Source organism: Kogia breviceps, chromosome 8, assembly GCF_026419965.1.
Source record: "Kogia breviceps isolate mKogBre1 chromosome 8, mKogBre1 haplotype 1, whole genome shotgun sequence".
In the NCBI taxonomy this organism is placed as follows: Eukaryota; Metazoa; Chordata; class Mammalia; order Artiodactyla; family Physeteridae; genus Kogia; species Kogia breviceps.
The window spans coordinates 82,489,066-82,508,079 of record NC_081317.1 but is presented as its reverse complement, the minus strand read 5'-3'; the positions used below and the strand labels follow the sequence as shown (position 1 = coordinate 82,508,079).

General features: G+C 36.0%; 1 protein-coding gene across 7 annotated transcripts in view; it reads right to left on the bottom strand.

Annotated features, from left to right (window-relative positions):
- Nucleotides 1-19,014, bottom strand: part of VPS13A (vacuolar protein sorting 13 homolog A) — a 266,390-nt gene that overhangs the window by 30,019 nt on the left and 217,357 nt on the right. For all 7 annotated transcript variants that reach the window (XM_059071189.2, XM_067039602.1, XM_067039598.1 and 4 more), the window contains 14 exons: nucleotides 18,061-18,293; nucleotides 14,118-14,271; nucleotides 13,460-13,606; nucleotides 13,186-13,267; nucleotides 12,528-12,597; nucleotides 11,085-11,190; nucleotides 8,697-8,810; nucleotides 7,677-7,822; nucleotides 6,021-6,102; nucleotides 5,064-5,177; nucleotides 3,084-3,159; nucleotides 2,834-2,997; nucleotides 2,474-2,519; nucleotides 2,241-2,364 (listed from right to left, as the gene is read on the bottom strand). In XM_059071189.2, coding sequence (XP_058927172.1) covers nucleotides 2,241-2,364; nucleotides 2,474-2,519; nucleotides 2,834-2,997; nucleotides 3,084-3,159; nucleotides 5,064-5,177; nucleotides 6,021-6,102; nucleotides 7,677-7,822; nucleotides 8,697-8,810; nucleotides 11,085-11,190; nucleotides 12,528-12,597; nucleotides 13,186-13,267; nucleotides 13,460-13,606; nucleotides 14,118-14,271; nucleotides 18,061-18,293 — 1,658 coding nt within the window. The remainder of the gene's footprint in view (nucleotides 1-2,240; nucleotides 2,365-2,473; nucleotides 2,520-2,833; nucleotides 2,998-3,083; nucleotides 3,160-5,063; nucleotides 5,178-6,020; nucleotides 6,103-7,676; nucleotides 7,823-8,696; nucleotides 8,811-11,084; nucleotides 11,191-12,527; nucleotides 12,598-13,185; nucleotides 13,268-13,459; nucleotides 13,607-14,117; nucleotides 14,272-18,060; nucleotides 18,294-19,014) is intronic.

Genomic DNA, 19,014 nt, shown 5'->3' with positions numbered 1-19,014 from the left:
CTTGTTTTTGTATCCATTCAGCCAGTCTGTTTCTTTTGGTGGGAGCATTTAATCCATTTACATTTAAGGTAATTATCAATACGTATGTTCCTATTACCATTTACTTAATTGTTTCAGGTTTGTTCTTGTAGGTCTTTTCCTTCTCTTGTGTTTCTTGCCTAGAGAAGTTCCTTTAGCATTTGTTGTAAAGCTGGTTTGGTGGGAACTCTCTCAGCTTTTGTTTGTCTGTAAAGGTTTTAATTTCTCCATCAAATCTGAATGAGATCCTTGCTGCGTAGAGTAATCTTGGTTCTAGGTTTTTCTCCTTCATCACTTTAAATATGTCATGCCACTCCCTTCTGGCTTGCAGAGTTTCTGCTGAAAGAACAGCTGTTAACCTTATGGGGATTCCCTTGTGTGTTATTTGTTGTTTTCCCTTGCTGCTTTTAATATGTTTTCCTTGAATTTAATTTTTGATAGCTTGATTAATATGTGTCTTGGCGTGTTTCTCCTTGGATTTATCCTGTATGGGACTCTCTGTGCTTCCTGGACTTGATTAACTATTTTCTTTCCCATATTAGGGAAGTTTTCAACTATAATCTCTTCAAATATTTTCTCAGTCCCTTTCTTTTTCTCTTCTTCTGGGACCCCTATAATTCAAATGTTGGTGCGTTTAATGTTGTCCCAGAGCTCTCTGAGACTGTCCTCAGTTCTTTTCATTCTTTTTTCTGCTCTGCAGTAGTTATTTCCACTATTTTATCTTCCAGGTCACTTATCTGTTCTTCTGCCTCAGTTATTCTGCTATATATCCCATCTAGAGTACTTTTAAGTTCATTTATTGTGTTGTTCATCGTTGCTTGCTTCCTCTTTCGTTCTTCTAGGTCCTTGTTAGATGCTTCTTGCATTTTGTCTATTCTATTTCCAAGATTTTGGATCATCTTTACTATCATTTACTATTTACATTTACTATTCTGAATTCTTTCTCAGGTAGACTGCCTATTTCCTCTTCATTTGTTAGGTCTGGTGGGTTTTTACCTTGCTCCTTCATCTGCTGTGTGTTTTTCTGTCTTTCCATTTTGCTTATCTTACTGTGTTTGGGGTCTCCTTTTCACAGGCTGCAGGTTCGTAGTTCCCCTTGTTTTTGGTGTCTGTCCCCAGTGGCTAAGGTTGGTTCAGTGGGTTGAGTAGGTTTCCTGGTTGAGGGGACTAGTGCCTGTGTTCTGGTGGATAAGGCTGGATCTTATCTTTCTGGTGGGCAGGTCCACTTCTGGTGGTGTGTTTTGGGGTGTCTGTGGCCTTATGATTTTAGGCAGCCTCTCTGCTAATGGATGGGGCTGTGTTCCTGTCTTGCTAGTTGTTTGGCATAGGGTGTCCAGCACTGTAGCTTGCTGGTCATTGAGTGAAGCTGGGTCTTGGTGTTGAGATGGAGAACTCTTGGAGATTTTCGCCGTTTGCTATTACGTGGAGCTGGGAGATCTCTTGTGGACCAGTGTCCTGAAGTTGGTTCTCTGACCTCAGAGACACAGCCCTGATGCCTGCCTGGAGCACCAAGAGCAAAAGCCTTTAATCCACATGGCTCAGAATAAAAGGGAGAAAAGAAGGAAGGAAGGAAAGGAGGGAGGGAGGGAGGGAGGGAGGGAGGGAGGGAGGGAGGGAGGGAGGGAAGAAGGAAGGAAGGAGATAAAATAAAGTAGGGGGCTTCCCTGGTGGCGCAGTGGTTGAGAGTCCCCCTGCCAATGCAGGGGACACGGGTTTGTGCCCCGGTCCGGGAAGATCCCACATGCCACAGAGCGGCTGGGCCTGTGAGCCACAGTCGCTGAGCCTGCGCGTCCGGAGCCTGTGCTCCGCAACAGGAGAGGCCACAACAGTGAGAGGCCCGCGTACCGCAAAAAAAAAAAAAAAAAAAAAAAGCCATTCTTTATTTCTCAAAAAAGGAGACAGAATATTATATTTGCTAATTTTATAACTGATGTATAGCATTACATTATTGTAATGTATTGCAACCAAGGTAAGTGAAAAGCTTAACTTGCCAAACCTTCCCTGACAAGGCTGCTGGGAATGAATGACAAATGAAGTAGAACTCTATGAAGCTGAAATGATGCAATACCAACAATTTAAGAAGTATCAAAAGCAATTAGGAAGATCATATGCAACTTGCCATTATTGCAGGGTTCATAATTAAGTGCCTCAAGCCAAAGAGATTTATCTCATTTCTCTTGGTTTAAGCATTTTACTCATATTTTACATCGAAGATAATTTACCTTTTTATTCCCTGAAATGTACTGCTAGCCATGTCTATGATGCCTCCAGTTGGCCTTGTCACTGCTCCAACTAAACCTTTCCCAACACCTTTAAAGAAACCAGCCGCTCCTTCTTTTTGAGCTCCTGGAAAGAAAAAAGACAGAGTTTCAGACAATTGGATTAGGAACGAAAATGGGATCAATTTATGAAAGCCTTGGTAATATATATCACCCAAAGGAATCACTATACTCGCCTTTGATTGGTTTTGTAACAATTCCTGTTATGCCACTTACGAAACCCTAGAGGAAAAGCACAATTGAAAATTTATAATACTTTGACAGGATACCTTGAAGAACCAAGTCTGGCTTACAAAAGAAATGCAGAGATCTGTTTTCTAGATACCATAAGAATTAACATATTTCCTAAGTATTTTATTTAAACAGAATATTTCTGGAGGCTACTGACATATTTTTTTATTATATCACAATGCATTGCTCCACCAACATCCAAATAATATTTGAGTGAATGAAAGTTTTAAGTCTATTTCCTTACTCACAGATCGTGGCTTTAAAAAATATTCCTAAAATGTTCACAACCATGGGAAATTTCTTACAGAAACTAATCCTTTTCCTCCACGAGTGATGCCTTCTCTAAGACCAGCTGGTTGCTTGTTCATGGCTTCTCTTCTCTTCTGTTGGTAGTCTTCATCCATAGTCAATACTGCTACCCCTTTAGCCATAGCACTGGTGATTTTGGAGGCAGCACCAGCTAATCCACCTAGCAAAATTGTAATACCTTTAGCAAAACAAAACATATCATTACTTTCTAGCATAATCATTCTTGGTAGGCATTCTGTTTCTTACCAACAGCTCCACCAACTAGTGCTTTCACTCCCAGTGCCATTCCTTCCACAAACTCTTCAGGACCCTGGATGGCTCCCTAAAGGGTCAAAAAAGAATAACAATAAATAAAGTTATGCTTACATTTATTTTATTTTAAAATTTATTTATTTATTTATTTATTTTGGGCTGTGTTGGGTCTTTGTTTCTGTGCAAGGGCTTTCTCTAGTTGTGGTGAGCGGGGGCCACTCTTCACCGTGGTGCGTGAGTCTCTCACTGTCACGGCCTCTCTTATGTGGAGCACAAGCTCCAGATGCGCAGGCTCAGTAGTTGTGGCTCACAGGCCCACTTGCTCCGCGGCATGTGGGATCTTCCCAGACCAGGGCTCGAACCCGTGTCCCCCGTACTGGCAGGCAGATTCTCAACCACTGCGCCACCAGGGAAGCCCTATGCTTACTTTTAAAGGTAAATTTTTTTTTTTTGGTATATACAAGGACAGTAGTAGTGACAAAAAGAGTAAAGATGTCCCAGAGAAAGTGATATCAGAAGAAAACTTCACATTAACATAATTCTCAGATATTTCATGACATTCAAAGTACAAAGGATAAAATGTTGGAAGTTGATCCAAACTTAGAAAGGAATATGACTATTCACCAAAGTGTACAAAAGATGCTTACTCGGATTATAAGTTATATTATGAGAAGGTAACCACAAACTATGCTATATAATTTTTTAAAAAAGAAATAAACACTTGAATTCTTAATATTTCTAATATTTTATATTACAGTGTACAAAATAAATACTAGGGGGCTTCCCTGGTGGCGCAGTGGTTGAGAATCCGACTGCCGATGCAGGGGACACGGGTTCGTGCCCCGGTCCGGGAAGATCCCACATGCCGCAGAGCGGCTGGGCCCGTGAGCCATGGCTGCTGAGCCTGCGCGTCTGGAGCCTGTGCTCCGCAACGGGAGAGGCCACAACAGTGAGAGGCCCGCGTACCACAAAAAAATAAATAAATAAATAAACAAATACTAGTTTTACTTTATTTTTCATTATCTTCTATGTTTAAAAGTGAAAGTAGGAGAGTTTTGAATGTTTTGACAGAAATTTTTAAGGGACAGAGAACAATCATACTTTTTGCCATTGATTATTAAGATTGTTTCACACAGTGTCAGCTTGCAAGGTTATTTTTACTGTCCCACACCACTGTGCAAAGCAGGACCGTGGGTCCATGGGAGTCTTCCTTCTACTATAGTACAAATTTTATCCACCTTTAATATTCCAACAGAACACTTAAAATTTGGTATTTCTTAGTAAAGTCTTGAGTTTAAATTCTGAAGGAAAAGGTAAATATTTCTCCCAAGACTTCTCAAAAACCTCTTACCATTGTTTGCTTCAAAATAATGTCCTTTTGTTGTGTTTCCAAAAATCCATTCACAACTACAACTCAAGTTAACTACTGGGGTGATTATAATTATTATCTTTTTTTTTTTTTTTTTTTTTTTTGCGGTACGCTGGCCTCTCACTGTTGTGGCCTCTCCCGTTGCGGAGCACAGCCTCCGGACGCGCAGGCTCAGCAGCCATGGCTCACGGGCCCAGCCGCTCCATGGCATGTGGGATCTTCCTGGACTGGGCCACAAACCCGTGTCTCCTGCATCGGCAGGCAGACTCTCAACCACTGTGCCACCAGGGAAGCCCTATTATCATTTTTAATTGAAGTATAGTTGATTTACAATGTTGTTTTAGTTACCGGTGTATAGCAAAGTATTCAGTTATACATATCTATATATGAGTATGTGTATATGTATGTATATATATATGTACTTTTCATATTCTTTTCCATTATGGTTTATTACAGGGTATTGAATATAGTTCCCTGTGCTATACAGTAGGGACCTTGTTGTTTATCTATTTTACATATGGTAGTTTGTGTCTGCTAATGGGATGCACTGTTTATTCAAAAGTATTAGTGTGATACATTGCACAACACAAGATTAACTATTTTACCTGGTAAGGCTCATAAAAAAATGCTTCTACACCTTCAGAAAATTCTCTAATCAAACCAAAGGGATTTCCCAAAACATCAAGTCCAAGAATGAGCACATACATCTGCTTTATGGCCTACAAATGAAATATAAACATTAGTCAAATCAGATTATCAGACTTAATATTTATTTTCCTTATATTCAGTACACACATCCAGGTTTTTTTCAGGCTAACACCCTCACCACCAATTTCAACCTAAACCATATCACCTTATTCATCAGTAGTCTTAGTTTTAAAAAGCAATTTGGTGTTAGAGTATGAGAAATAATATGACCTGTTTACATAAAGTTTTAGAATATTCAAAATACTTTTACAACTATGTGCGACAGTTATTATTACTGCCACCATTTTATAGACTAGAGAAACATACAGGTCAAATGATGCCTGGAGCCATGGTGGGTAAACAGCAAAACTGGGATCCAAACCCAAACCTCTTAAGTCATGCTCAGTGATCTGTCCACCATACAACAGCTATCTCAATGCTCTATAAATTATACCACAAAATACAGGAGTCTTCAGAGGTGGACAAAAATCCACCAAAATAATATATCTACTTGACTAAACAACTTAATTACACTAAAAATGCTCTGTGTTCATCAGTTACTTACTGATAAATAGTTTCCCTTGACCTATTTTTTTAAGTAAGTGAGGTGAATTACTTAGCTAATTATTATTTAAAGATTTACATCTAGTCCACACTGATCCAGGAAAGATTTCTGTCAAAGGCTAAAAGTAGAAAGGCAAAAAACTGAAATGGTGGTTGGGCTCAACTTCTTTCTACAATCCTGAGGGAAAAAACCATGTTTTAAAATCTTGAAACAGCTATTCCCTTCCTGGCCAAATCATTATACCTCTATAGACACATATGGCTTCACCATTTTATCACTCTGTCCCTCTGTAAAGTAATCTCAGACAAACCTGTTTTGAATAGTGTCTTACTACTTCAGACTGTAGTTCAGATGTTGTATGGAACTGATAGTTGAGTTCAAAAAATGCAAGCCTGAAAAAAAAACCACATAAAAATGTATAAATATATAGAGAAAAGGAGATTGTGTTTTTAATATTAATGAATGGTTTTACTTTCTTTAGAATTTTTCTCCAAAAAAATTCCTTTTAGTACATTTTCCCATACCAGTCAGAAAATCCAGTCCTATATACATCTCTGCATATTCTGGTCAAAGAACCCTCTTAAGAATCTAATAAAAGCTATGGATCTTATCTTCAGAAAAGCCATCAATATATACATATTTTCACAGAATTCAGGCAATTTAGAGACCCCTTGGGTCCCACTCCTGGACATGAACTATATTTCTCAATTCTGTCCTATCATGGCCCACACAGGAAATGCCTGATGCACTGAGATAAATGGAAGAGGCTGCTCAAGAATGGCCAGGGTTCAGCTGCTGCAAGTCCTGCCTGATCAGCTGACAGCTGAAGAATCACCATCAGTTTATTTATAACCTATTCACAGCATATACCTGGAACCACTAATTGGGAAGTTCTACACTAAGGATAGGACAGCAGCAAGATTAGAAATCTCATCCTATTTCTGATGTCTTCAAACTTGTGTTTTTTAATTTGACTGTTTCCTAACTTTTATCTAGATTTACAGTTATGTCTTATTAGACTCACTTATTCTTACTACTGTTCTTTTTTAAAAAAATTAATTAATTTTATTTATTTATTTTTGGCTGCATTGGGTCTTCATTGCTGCGCGTGGGCTTTCTCTAGTTGCAGCGAGCGAGGGCTACTCTTTGTTGCAGTGTGCGGGCCTCTCATTGCTGTGGCCTCCCCTGTTGCAGAGCACGGGCTCTAGGCGCACAGACTTCAGCAGTCGTGGCACATGGGCTCAGCAGCTGTAGCTCACGGGCTCTAGAGCGCAGGCTCAGTAGTTGTGGCGCAGGAGCCTAGTTGCTCTGTGGCATGTGGGATCTTCCCGGACCAGGGCTCAAACCGGTGTCCCCTGCGTTGGCAGGCAGATTCCTAACCACTGCGCCACCAAGGAAGTCCCTTAGTACTGTTCTTAATGATAGCTCTAGGTGCTATCTGCAAAGGTCATGCTCATCTAAAGTCTCCCCTCAGACTCTCTCAGTCTCTGGTCAGATACTCTAATAGCTTACATTATGACTCACATTAAATTCTTGACTGTAACATTTAAACTGATCCCTTCATTTCTGCTATCATGGTATTCTTTTTCTTCTAGTCACATATGCTCTGAAGAGTCTTGATCCCATAGGCCTTAAAGCAACATCTTTTAAGCACCACACATCACACCTTTGGGTATACACAGCTTCTTAGGAATCCTTCCCTAGGCCAAAAAGGCCTTATATAACACACAAACTTGCATGACCTCTGTCCCTCTTCCTTAAGGAAATTATTTAATAATTATTCTGTTATTTAATAGTTAAGGGTTACCAGGCAATATGTTACTTAAATTATATTCCACTTAACAGCAAAAAACCATATTCAACCTATGATCTGCAATGTACTTTACATACTTTTTCACTTATAAAATTTTAATGTAAATATAAAATGGACTTTTCATCAATTTATACATTTGAATATTAAACATACTTAAAAACGACATCTTGTACATCTGTAAGAGTGGCACCAATACTCTTCAGCAAAAGATTTAAAGAATGAACTGCCATCAGTCCTTCAGGTTGTTCTGAATCTTTAGCTTCTTCACGACCTGAACTCAGTGAAACACTTAAATGCAACTAAAGAGATAAAGAGATAAATATTTAAAGCACTTTCTTCATAATGACAGTTTTAACTCTTAAAATTCAATATCATCTTAAATTCACTATACCATAAATAAGATTTCAAAGTTACCTAGATTATATCAAAATTAATAACTGGAATGTTAAAAGAATTTAAAATGTAAACAGCCCTTTAAAAAATTTAAATTCAACTATGCAATGTATGATATTTAGTTCAATCCAATTCTTTTGGTAAACCTAGGAAAATATTAATCTTCATATATTTTTAATAACATTAACAATCTAGAAGTTGAAACTGTTGAAAATTAACTCAAATATCTCCAAAAGTGAACGTTTCAACTATTAGAATTAAGTTAGTGTGGTAAAGCTAGTTAAAAAGCACTTTTGTATTATATGTATTATATATAGTATAAGTAGTTATACAGTAATTTTCTTCAAGTATTATGTAAGTTAACTCATAGAAATTTTATGTTAAGAACTTACTTTTAGTTCTATTCAATCTTCAATTTTTAAATCAAGGTTACTTTATAATTTCAAACTTATACTAATATCATACACAAAAGTTTGAAAATTGTCACTCAACACCTTAATGGATAGCAAGTTAACATAACGTTAGGTCAAGATGTAAACATATAAACACATACTGTAGGTGGCTCCACTATTATTTCCACATGATAAAAAATTTATTATAATAAATAAATAAAAATTTAAAAGTATCATTCCTTTGTTATTTACTTATATTTGTAATTGTGAAGTTATAGAATTTATATACTATTAAGAATATAAATGCTGTATTCCCCCAAACAGATCAAATCAATCTGCTATTACCTAGATTATCAAGAATAATAAAAATGACTTATTTTTCCCCTACCTTGATAGGAGATATATGAAAGTATTCATAGAGACTGACTTGTGATGAATCTCCTAATGAAACTATTTTATATTCTTCTTGGAAAGCTTCTGTATCTTTATGAAAAAGCTCAACCTATAAAGGAACATAAAATATTAAAAATGTAAGGGATATTTCTGTATAAGTATTAAGCTAATAGCTCACACGCTGCAGAATTCTTCCCCATAATATCCAAATTCAACATTGCTCATGATTGGGAACCTACTGCCTTAGAAGGGAAACTAACATCTCTACTGTTAGGAAAGTTCGGTCACTCACAAACTAATAAGCATATCTTCTATGTTTCCATCCAATGCATTAAAAGACACTAAGGTTTTTCTTCACGTGACCATAGATTTTATTCCAAAAGGCCACTAATCCAATCCATCAACACTTTCTTAGGAATAATACAATAATAATGTACTTGCAGCTTTTTGATAAATGCATTACTGATATCTACAGAGGTCACTAATATAATCAAAAAAGGGAAGGCACTGAAAGTAATTTTTCATGAAGTGATTAGTGCTTTCATTCTGGATAATCAACACTATTTCTTTTGCAAATGCTCACAAATCTAGTACTTCTGTGTGTTGAGAAATGGCCCAACATTCACATTTTAAATGATTAACAAAAACTTCAAAATGATAACCTTATTAAAAGTATATTTAGAAATTCACTTCTGCGATATCAGTGTAAGGAGCTCTTTAGCTCTCCAGTGAAACTGGTAAAATTTATTTTAAAAAACAAACTTTTAAGGCCTCTATGAATGGTCCTAAGGGTATAACCAAATAAAACATCTATTCAAGAAAATCTATAAAAATCTGGTAGGAAAAGTGAGTCTGTGGTATTTGAAAAAGGACCATTCTCTCAGTTCCCTCCCAACTCAGTAAGCCAGAACTCTAATCTAGACTGGTGCACCCAAGAACTCAGAGTTCCCTCTCTGCCCCACCTCCAACTGGAAGACTTTCTTCTCGGGAGGAATAGAGGTCAGCACTTCTCATCCTGCCTCCAGCTACTAGCTGCTGAGCCTAAACTACAGGGGAAGAAGGAGCTTCCCTCTTCTGCCCAGCCTCCACTCAGAGAACAAAGGCTCTACTTGGGTGTGACACCAATGAGAATACTGAGGTCTGATCACCCATGGCCCACCTCTAGAGCTCCAAAGCTCTGGTCCAGAGATATTGCCTGGGCGTGGGGTGGGGGTCTTCCCAAAGAAACTGACTTCATTTACAACAAAATGTAAAGTTCAGGCCTAAGAGTGCTCTAGGAAACAGTGAATGTTGTTGTATAAGGCAACTGGGAGGAAAATCCGTGATTCAGTGAAGATACAGGCTAAACTGTAGGCCTGTTTTTGTGAAAGAACTGGGGAAAGAGATGGGGTTGGAACAAATATCAAGCACTTATCTTCAGATCACTTCCTTCAAAGGAGGCCACATTTGACTGGATTAGTCTGTAGAGCAATGTATGCCCTAAGGCATTACTGAAAAAAGCCAGAGCAATCATCCAGCAATTAGCCGTTGTGATCATGGAAAGAAATGCAGAGAGCCCTGTAAAAACCACTTTTATTCCAGGGTAACTGTGGGTGTCCCAAATCTTCACCTCCCTGAGGAGCGACATCAAAGGCTTAACAATGCAGGGAAAGGTAAGGGTGGGGGTGGGGTAGACTTCAATAAAATAATCCAGCCAGTCACTGAACTAATAAATAAACCAATAAAAATAATAAGCCTTGGAGAAAGAGGGACAAGTGCCCAGCACTGTTTCAGTATACAGTTGACCTTCTGTGTCCACAAGGTTCCACATCTGTGGATTCAACTGTAGAATTAAAAGATAAAAGAAAAAAAAAAATCCAGAAAGTTCCAAAAACCAAAACTTCCATTTGCCACACCCTGGCAACTACTGACATAGCATTTACATTGTACTAGGTATTATAAGTAATCTAAAGATGGTTTAAAGTACATGGAAGATGTGTGTAGGTATATGCAAGGACATCTTACCTTTTATTTGCCTTATCCCTTTTCTCAACAAATATCCTGGCATATCCAAATTTCTCAATTATTAATCAACACAAAAGTAACCCAGAAAAATAAAATAGGAAAAAAGTGATGTAAACATTACTGATTATCCTCTTCCCCCTACTACTGGCCTAAAACCTTTCCTCCTATTTGCTAAGTCATCTTAAAAAGGTTACTTGTCTTGCTTCCAACTTCTATAATCTGAAAATGTGATATCTACCAAGGTAGAACCACGGCAGCATAATAAAAAAATTTTAATTTTTAAAACCATTTTAACACGTTTAAGAATGTATAATGTTATCATTTTTTAAAGTCCTCCTCTTTCCCTAATTCTTCCCATCATATTATTATTAAGTCTTACCTCTGTTTTTTCAGTTACTTCAGCTGCTGTCATAAGTTCTGATATAGCATAGACAAACCCAAGATCCAACCTGAGATCCATTTCTTGGATCAACACTTTGAAATACCTATAATACAAGGTAAAAAAAATGTTTTAATCATCGATTAACTGCAGTAACAAAATTATATAGGAAAAAATATTAGATAAATATTAAAACATTGAAACTTAGGACTTTTTAGGTGAATGAATTAAAAACTGTCACGGCAACACTGTTCATAATGGCAACAAACTCATAATATGAAAATGCCTACAAAGAGGAAATTGGTAAGTAAACTGTGGTATATAGTCACACAAGAGAATACTACATACTAGTGATAATAAATAAACTCTAGCTACATACAACGAAATAAATTTTAGTAAAAATCTGAATGAAAAAAGCAAGTCCCAGGAATATATTTACAGTTAAAAAAATTTTTTTTAATTAGGAAAAATTTTAGCAAAGTAAGAAGCATAATGTTTAGGTACACATAAACAATAAAACAGTATTTTAAAAAGGGAATAAAAATAGTATTTATCTTGGTGATAGGGTGGAGGAAACAAGAAATATGGGAGTGGGGCTTCCCTGGTGGCGCAGTGGTTGAGAGTCCACCTGCCAATGCAGGGGACACAGGTTCGTGCCCCGGTCCGGGAAGATCCCACATGCCGCGGAGTGGCTGCCATGGCCGCTGAGCCTGCGGCGTGTCCAGAGCCTGTGCTCCGCAACGGGAGAGACCGCAGCAGTGAGAGGCCAGCGTACCGCAAAAAAAAAAAAAAAAAAAAAAAAAAAAAAAAAAAAAAGAAATATGGGAGTGATACATAGATGGATGTTTCTGTCAGTGTTCTATTTTTTGAACTGGGTGGTGACTGAATTGAAAATATTATTTTCTTGTTTCTAAAACAGTATGCAGTAATTATAGACAACTTAATAGAGAAAACAAATAAAAAAGAAAATAAAATACACACAATTCAGAAATGACTATTGTTAATACCTAGGTATAAATTCATTTGGAGCTTTCTGACTCTCCAAGATTATGAAATAATTGATTTTTCCTATGCCCTTTATAATTTAATATTTTACTTAAATCTTTGACTCATCTGAGATTTATTTATTTAAGCGTACAATTAACTCATATTTATTTATTTATTTTTATTTTATTTTATTTTTTTTTGCAGTACGCGGGCCTCTCACTGCTGTGGCCTCTCCCGTTGCAGAGCACAGGCTCGGGACGCGCTGGCCCAGTGGCCACAGCTTATGGGCCCAGCTGCTCCGCGGCATGTGGGATCCTCCCAGATTGGGGCACGAACCCGTGTCCCCTGCATCGGCAGGCGGACTCTCAACCACGGCGCCACCAGGGGAGCCCGAATTAACTCATATTTAAATTAAAACATTAAATGCACACACAGTGAATGTATTAAGATACTTACTTAATACGTGATATCTGCGAATGTCCTGCAGATCTCATGACAATACTGACATCTGTAAAGGGCTTTGGGGCTGTAAAGATTAATAAATATGATTAATGATGCTTTAAACAAAAGATAAGCATTTTCTTGCAATTTAATACACATCACAGTGGACAACTAAATTATTTACTAAATCATGAGTATCAATTAAAATTACTGATATCTGTAAGATCTATCACAACCTTAATTTCAGACTCCAGGATTGTTTTTTTTTAATTATCTATATTCACTCTAAGGTTAACTGATCCTTTAAATTAGTGATTTTAAACCAGAAGTATGCATTAGAATCATTAGGAAGTCTTTGTGAAAACAGATTCAGGGTCTTTTTATTCAAAGGTTCTAGTGGCTTTTAAATTAGGGGTTTACAAAGTAGTAATCTTTTTTAAAAATTAATATCTCTAAACATTATATATATATTTCTAAATAATCTTTTCTTCAGTATTCACTCAGTTTTATTGAAGTTAGTTGAGTACTTCCTGGTCTTTTTTCAAGCTGTTTAATTTTCCAATGATCCTATAGACACTAAACTTGAGAATGGTTTCACTTCATATTTTTATAGTAAAAGAAACCAAATAGCTAATACAACCGTTTTTATGGCAATGTAAAAATACAAACAAACCTGAATCCATGGTGACCGACTTAGGAGGTTTAATGGGGTAAAACACAAATGGAAATATAGCACCATGTATCTGGTTTTGGATCTAAGAAAACAAACAACAGATCAGTATATTAACATGTTAATTATAGAACCTGACTAGAATAACAAAATTTAAGAAGTAGGAGGAATCAAAAACTCCAACAATGAAACTTAAGTACTAGACAAAACAGACTATGCAAATACATTTATTACCATATTCCTTTAGAATATAATTTGACTATCTTTTCAAACTCACCTGTATTCTGTAAATTTGAATTCTAAATGATGATTGATGTGCAGATGTGCTATATTCTACTTTTAATGCTGGAAGGTAATTTCTTCTTATAGCTATTACATGTGGCTGCAGAATTTTCATGTTAGTACCACTAGGTGTGAAGCAAACCTGAAAAATATGCCCACACACAAACACACACACACACACAAAAACATGGAATTTCTCTATTTATTAATTGATTAAAATTAGAAATCTGTATCAAAAAACTTTAAAGATAATATTAAATAGTAGGCTAAATATGTGATGAATTTTGACTGATATCTTTATACCCCATATCCATACAATCCACAAAAATATTCATATAATCCTTATAACTTGGTTTTATCACTTTAACTTTACTAAAATTTATCAAAAAAATAAATAAAAGAAAAAACAGTTTTAAAAATAAAACAAAACAACTTGTTGCCTTCTTGTTAACCCAGGAGTAGATCATTAGCAGCTTAAGAAAGTCTGAATCTTGATACAGAGAACTATCCCTTTAAAATATTCTATATAAAGTATGTATAATAGGATTCATTGTTTTGTAAGCAAACTAGTCTCTCCTTAAAAACTAACTTGTGATTCATCTAATTACAACAGATAAAAATTAAAACTTCATATCAGTACTTAAAAATATTACCGGAATGTTAGTGTCCAACTCAATAACCTTATCTTCCGATGGTGAAGATTCAGTATATTCCTTAAATTCTTTCTCTAACTTCTCAGTGTGCTTTACACTCATTGGCTTCCATCTTGCCTTCTTCTTGGGCTTTGTCTCCCAAACCACATCAGAACTTTTATGAAAGCAAAAATCATGGTACTAATTTATAAACATTTTCATTTTAACTGGTTTATTACATGAATTACCATTACTGAAAAACCTTCAGTAAATTTTTGCAATATCCCTAGTTGTAAGCAAGCACATTACAAGTTTAGAAACATGAATTCATTCAACCAGTACGTATTAAACTCTTATTTAGGCACTATTCTAGGTGGCAGGGAGATTATCAGTGAACATTTCTGCCATTTTGGAGCTTTCTTTTACCTGAGGAGTGATAGACAATAAATAGTAAATTAGCATATTTTAATATATTAGGAGGTGAAAATGCTTTTGAAAGAAGAAAAAGTAGACAGGGTAAGTTGGATGTGGAGTATTGGGATACGCAAAGTGGCAAGGGTTGCAGCATCAGAATAGAGTGGCCACCAGAGGTGTCATTAAGAAGGTGAGATCTCAACAGTCTTAAAGAAGATGGAGTTATCCAGCACAGAAGAGAAGAACAACATTTCAGGTAGAGAGACAAGCTAGAGCAAAGACTCAAGCAGAGCATGCCTGTAGTCATCCAGGTAGAAGAGCAAGGAGGCTGGCATGCCTGGAACACATTAAGAGTAGAAGATGAAGTAAGACAGATAATGAGAGGCAGAATAATGTAAAGCCTTGAGGATACTGTAAAGACTATGAGTTTTATTGTGAGATGAGGACCCACTGAACGATTATGAGAAGATAATCAGCCACATAGTCTGACTTAAGGCTTAAGAATGTACTGTGTGTTGGAATGGGAAGAAAGAAAAAAAAGGGATGAAGACTAGAACAGGAAAACTGGCTCTGCCTACAGTGGTCTCAGAGTGAGGCAGTACAAAGTGGTCAGATTCTACATGTGTTTTGAAGCTAGATCCAAAACACTACTTTTATTTTATTTTTTTTAGTTTTTTTAAATAAATTTATTTATTTATGGCTGTGTTGGGTCTTCATTGCTGCACGCAGGCTTTCTCTAGTTGCAGACAGTGGGGGCTACTCTTCGTTGCGGTGTGTGGGCTTCTCATTACAGTGGCTTCTCTTGTTGCAGAGCACGGGCTCTATGCATGCGGGCTTTAGTAGTTGTGGCACGTGGACTGAGTAGCTGTGGCTCGCGGGCCCTAGAGCGCAGGCTTAGTAATTGTGGTGCATGGGCTTAGTTGCTCCACGGCACGTGGGATCTTCCCGGACTAGGGCTCGAACCTGTGTCCCCTGCATCGGCAGGCGGATTCTTAACCACTGCGCCACCATGGAAGCCCCAAAACACTACTTTTAGATGGATTAGATGTGGGGTGTAACATAAAGAGAGGAATCAAAGATGATTCCAAAGTTTTTGGCCTGAGCAGCTGGAAGAATGTAGTTGTCATTAACTCCAGTGGGAAAGCAGGTTTTGGTAGAAGGAGATGAGGAGTTTGGTTTTACATACTACAAAGCTTAAGAAGTCTCTTAGACACCTTAGTAAAGATTATGTAAGTTGTTGGATAGATAAGTCTGGAGTTCAGGACAAAAATCTGGCTGAAGATATTTCTAGAAGTTTTGGGCATATATATGGTATTTGAAATCAAGGAAATAGAGAAGAGGACTAAGGTCTGAGAGCCTCAAGGTACCCAATATTAAGCAGCTGAGAAAAACACAAGCAACCAACAAGTGAGAATAAGAAATGTTGGAACAGAAAGAAAAACCAAGGTGGTGAGATATCCTGGATGTAACATCAAGGGCACTGTATCAAGGAGGGATCTATGTTAAATGTTATAAACATAATCAATACAAAGACTGGTAATTGTACACTGGACCTGGCAAAACTTAGGTCTCTGGTGATCTTACCAAGACCAGTTTCATGGTATACTGAAAGCAAAAACCTGTTCGGAATGGTTAAAGAAAAAATGGGTAAAAAAAGAATTGGAGATAGTGAATATATATTCTGTAATAGATAACACTTCTAAGGGGTTTGGCTATAAAGAAAAGCAAAGAAATGTGCAGTAGGTATCAGGAAAAGTGGGTTCAAGAGAATTTTTTTTAGTTGAAAGAAATTATACTGGTTGGAACACTTCAATAGAGAGCCAAAAATTATTAAGGTTGGAGGAAAAAAGAAGAGAATTGTTGGATCCATGTCTCAAGAGGCAAGAGTGAATGAAATAAAGTGCAAAAGTAGAAACAGATGTTTAAATAGGAGCACATACAATGTATCTATGATAACTAGGAAATGTGTCACTGCAGTATATAGGTAAAAAGTATTGGTGCATAGGAAGCTGAGATATTGGGAGTGGGTCTTTGGACATTCCCTTTTGATTGTGTCAATTTACTCGGTGAAGTAAGATTCAAGGCAGTGAGCTGAGACAGAATGGGGGTTTAAAAAGAGATAAAGTGTGAAATAGTAATCTAGGAGAGACAGTGAATGTAACAAATCTAATTTACTAAAAAATTGCTATAAGACTTAAATGCAGAATTTAAAAATCTATCCACATTCTAAAATTACTTCACTTGTTTTGCTTACTTAAGTATGTAAGTTATTTAATTTTATTTATTCTATTTATTTATTCCTTCTAAAATTTATGTTCACTTAATAAACAGAAAGGTAGAAACCATGTATTAATCCCCTTTGCATTCACATCATTTAGCATAGGAGATAGCACATATCAGGTTTCACAGGCTTAAAATCTGTTATCTATTTAACATTTTTATTTAAGTAATAAACATACTTTTTGAGAACAATAAAAATTTCTAAGAAAATAGTTTTAATATGCCTTTTCATTTATTTATTCATTTGGCCATGCCGAGTGGCATGCAGGATCTTAGTTCTCCGACCAGGGATAGAACCTGTGTCCCCTTCAGAGGAAGTACAGAGTTCTAACCACTGGACTGCTAGGGAATTCCCTTTAATATGACTTTTTAAATGGCATGAATACCATTCAAGGAGAAGTCAGGGGCATTTCTAGATGAATTTACATAGAAAAATGAAGTCAAATCTGTATCATATACCTTTAATTTATATATTTATTTGAGAGTTTAACTCAAGTAAAGGATTAAAACTACATTATCCTTTTTATACAGACTGCAATATAGAAATGCTCTCAAATTCGGCAGTAATATACATAAATTAATTTTAAGTGTTTATAAACAGGAATATTAAGTGCAAAAGGGAAAGAAAAGAGTTTTACTGGTGATGACTTATGTGGGAAATGGTAAATACAGTATTATCTTATTGGATCTTAAAGTGCCAAGGTCAAAGTAGAAAGTGATTAGAAAGTGAAATGTACAGTGTGGGGAATATAGTCAATAATAATATAATACCTTTGTATGGTGACACATGGTAACTAGACTTATTGTGATCACTTTAATGAACAGAAATACTGAATCACTAAGTTATGTACCAGGAACTAACATAGTGTTGCAGATCAAATGTACTTCAAAAACAAACAAACAAACTCATAGAAAAAGATTAGATTTGTGGTGTACCCTGCACTGTGGTAGGCAGTAATGAACAGTTAAACATTTCCTTATGACATATTAAAGAAAGAAAATATACCTTTGATAAGTTGAATAAATCTAATTTTTAGAGAGCTGGGAAAATCAACAACATGATGAGATAAATTTGATTTTTGGTATGTCTTTATCTCAAAAGGCAAAAAAAAAAGCATCAAAGCACTTTTAAATTAGCATTATCTTAGATTAGTATCAATGAATAGTCAAAACAGAAAATTTAAACTAACTCATTTCAGATTTTACAATCACCACTCTTAATGATTAAGAACTGATCACTTAAATGTATCCAAATTTTAATGCATCTAACCTTGTAATGCCAATATAGGCTACTTCTTGCTTTGTATAATTGTTGACAAGAGAAATTCCAACATCTTGTAATGCCAACACAATTTCTTGCTCTGCTAACTCTGCTTTCTCACTTTCATATGCCACTTTAAATACCCTTGGATCTTCAGTGAATAAAATAATGCGTTGTAAGCCTTCAAAGAATGAAACTAAATAAATGGTCTTTTCCCCAAGATTTATAGGTGTCATCATATCCTGAAACAAAATCATCAAAAAAATAAAAAATTAGAGTTTGGTCACAACCAACACGAAATCTAGATTCCACATTTGAAAAATAAGAAGAGTAATGGCACCTTGTTCCCAGGGTTGAACAAAATAAATTAATAACTGTATAACATTTGGGAAATTTACATAATTAAAATCAGTTGATGACAGCTTCTGCCATAATCATTATGAAGTCAGGAAGACAGGTCAACTGTTCTTTTAATACCAAAGTAAAATCTAATTAAATAGTCTTACTTTCTAGGTTAATCAATAACACAAAATTTTATTTTCTCTGATTTATTGTAATACTAATCAATGTGTTATGCATTAAAAGTTGTTCAGTCAGAAATTCATATTTCCTTGCAGAGCTGAACTAAATAAGATAAAGAATATCTGACACCTCAGTTACATGCTCTACAAAGCACAAATATTTACTACAGGGTTAATTCTGCAGGAAGCTTTTATATATAAGCATTGTGCTGATATCAGGGTCTTCAGTTTCAATAATTAACTTCTAATAATTAACTGTCAGCAATGAATTTCTAGTTAAATGAACACTCTAATTAACAGGAAATTATAATATATAATACACATTCATGTTATAATCCACTAAAATTAAAAATGAGTTGTTACCACAGTCATGTTACTTATAACTCTTTCTAAAATAAAATACATAGTACTAAAACTACATTAAGATATAAATAAAATAATT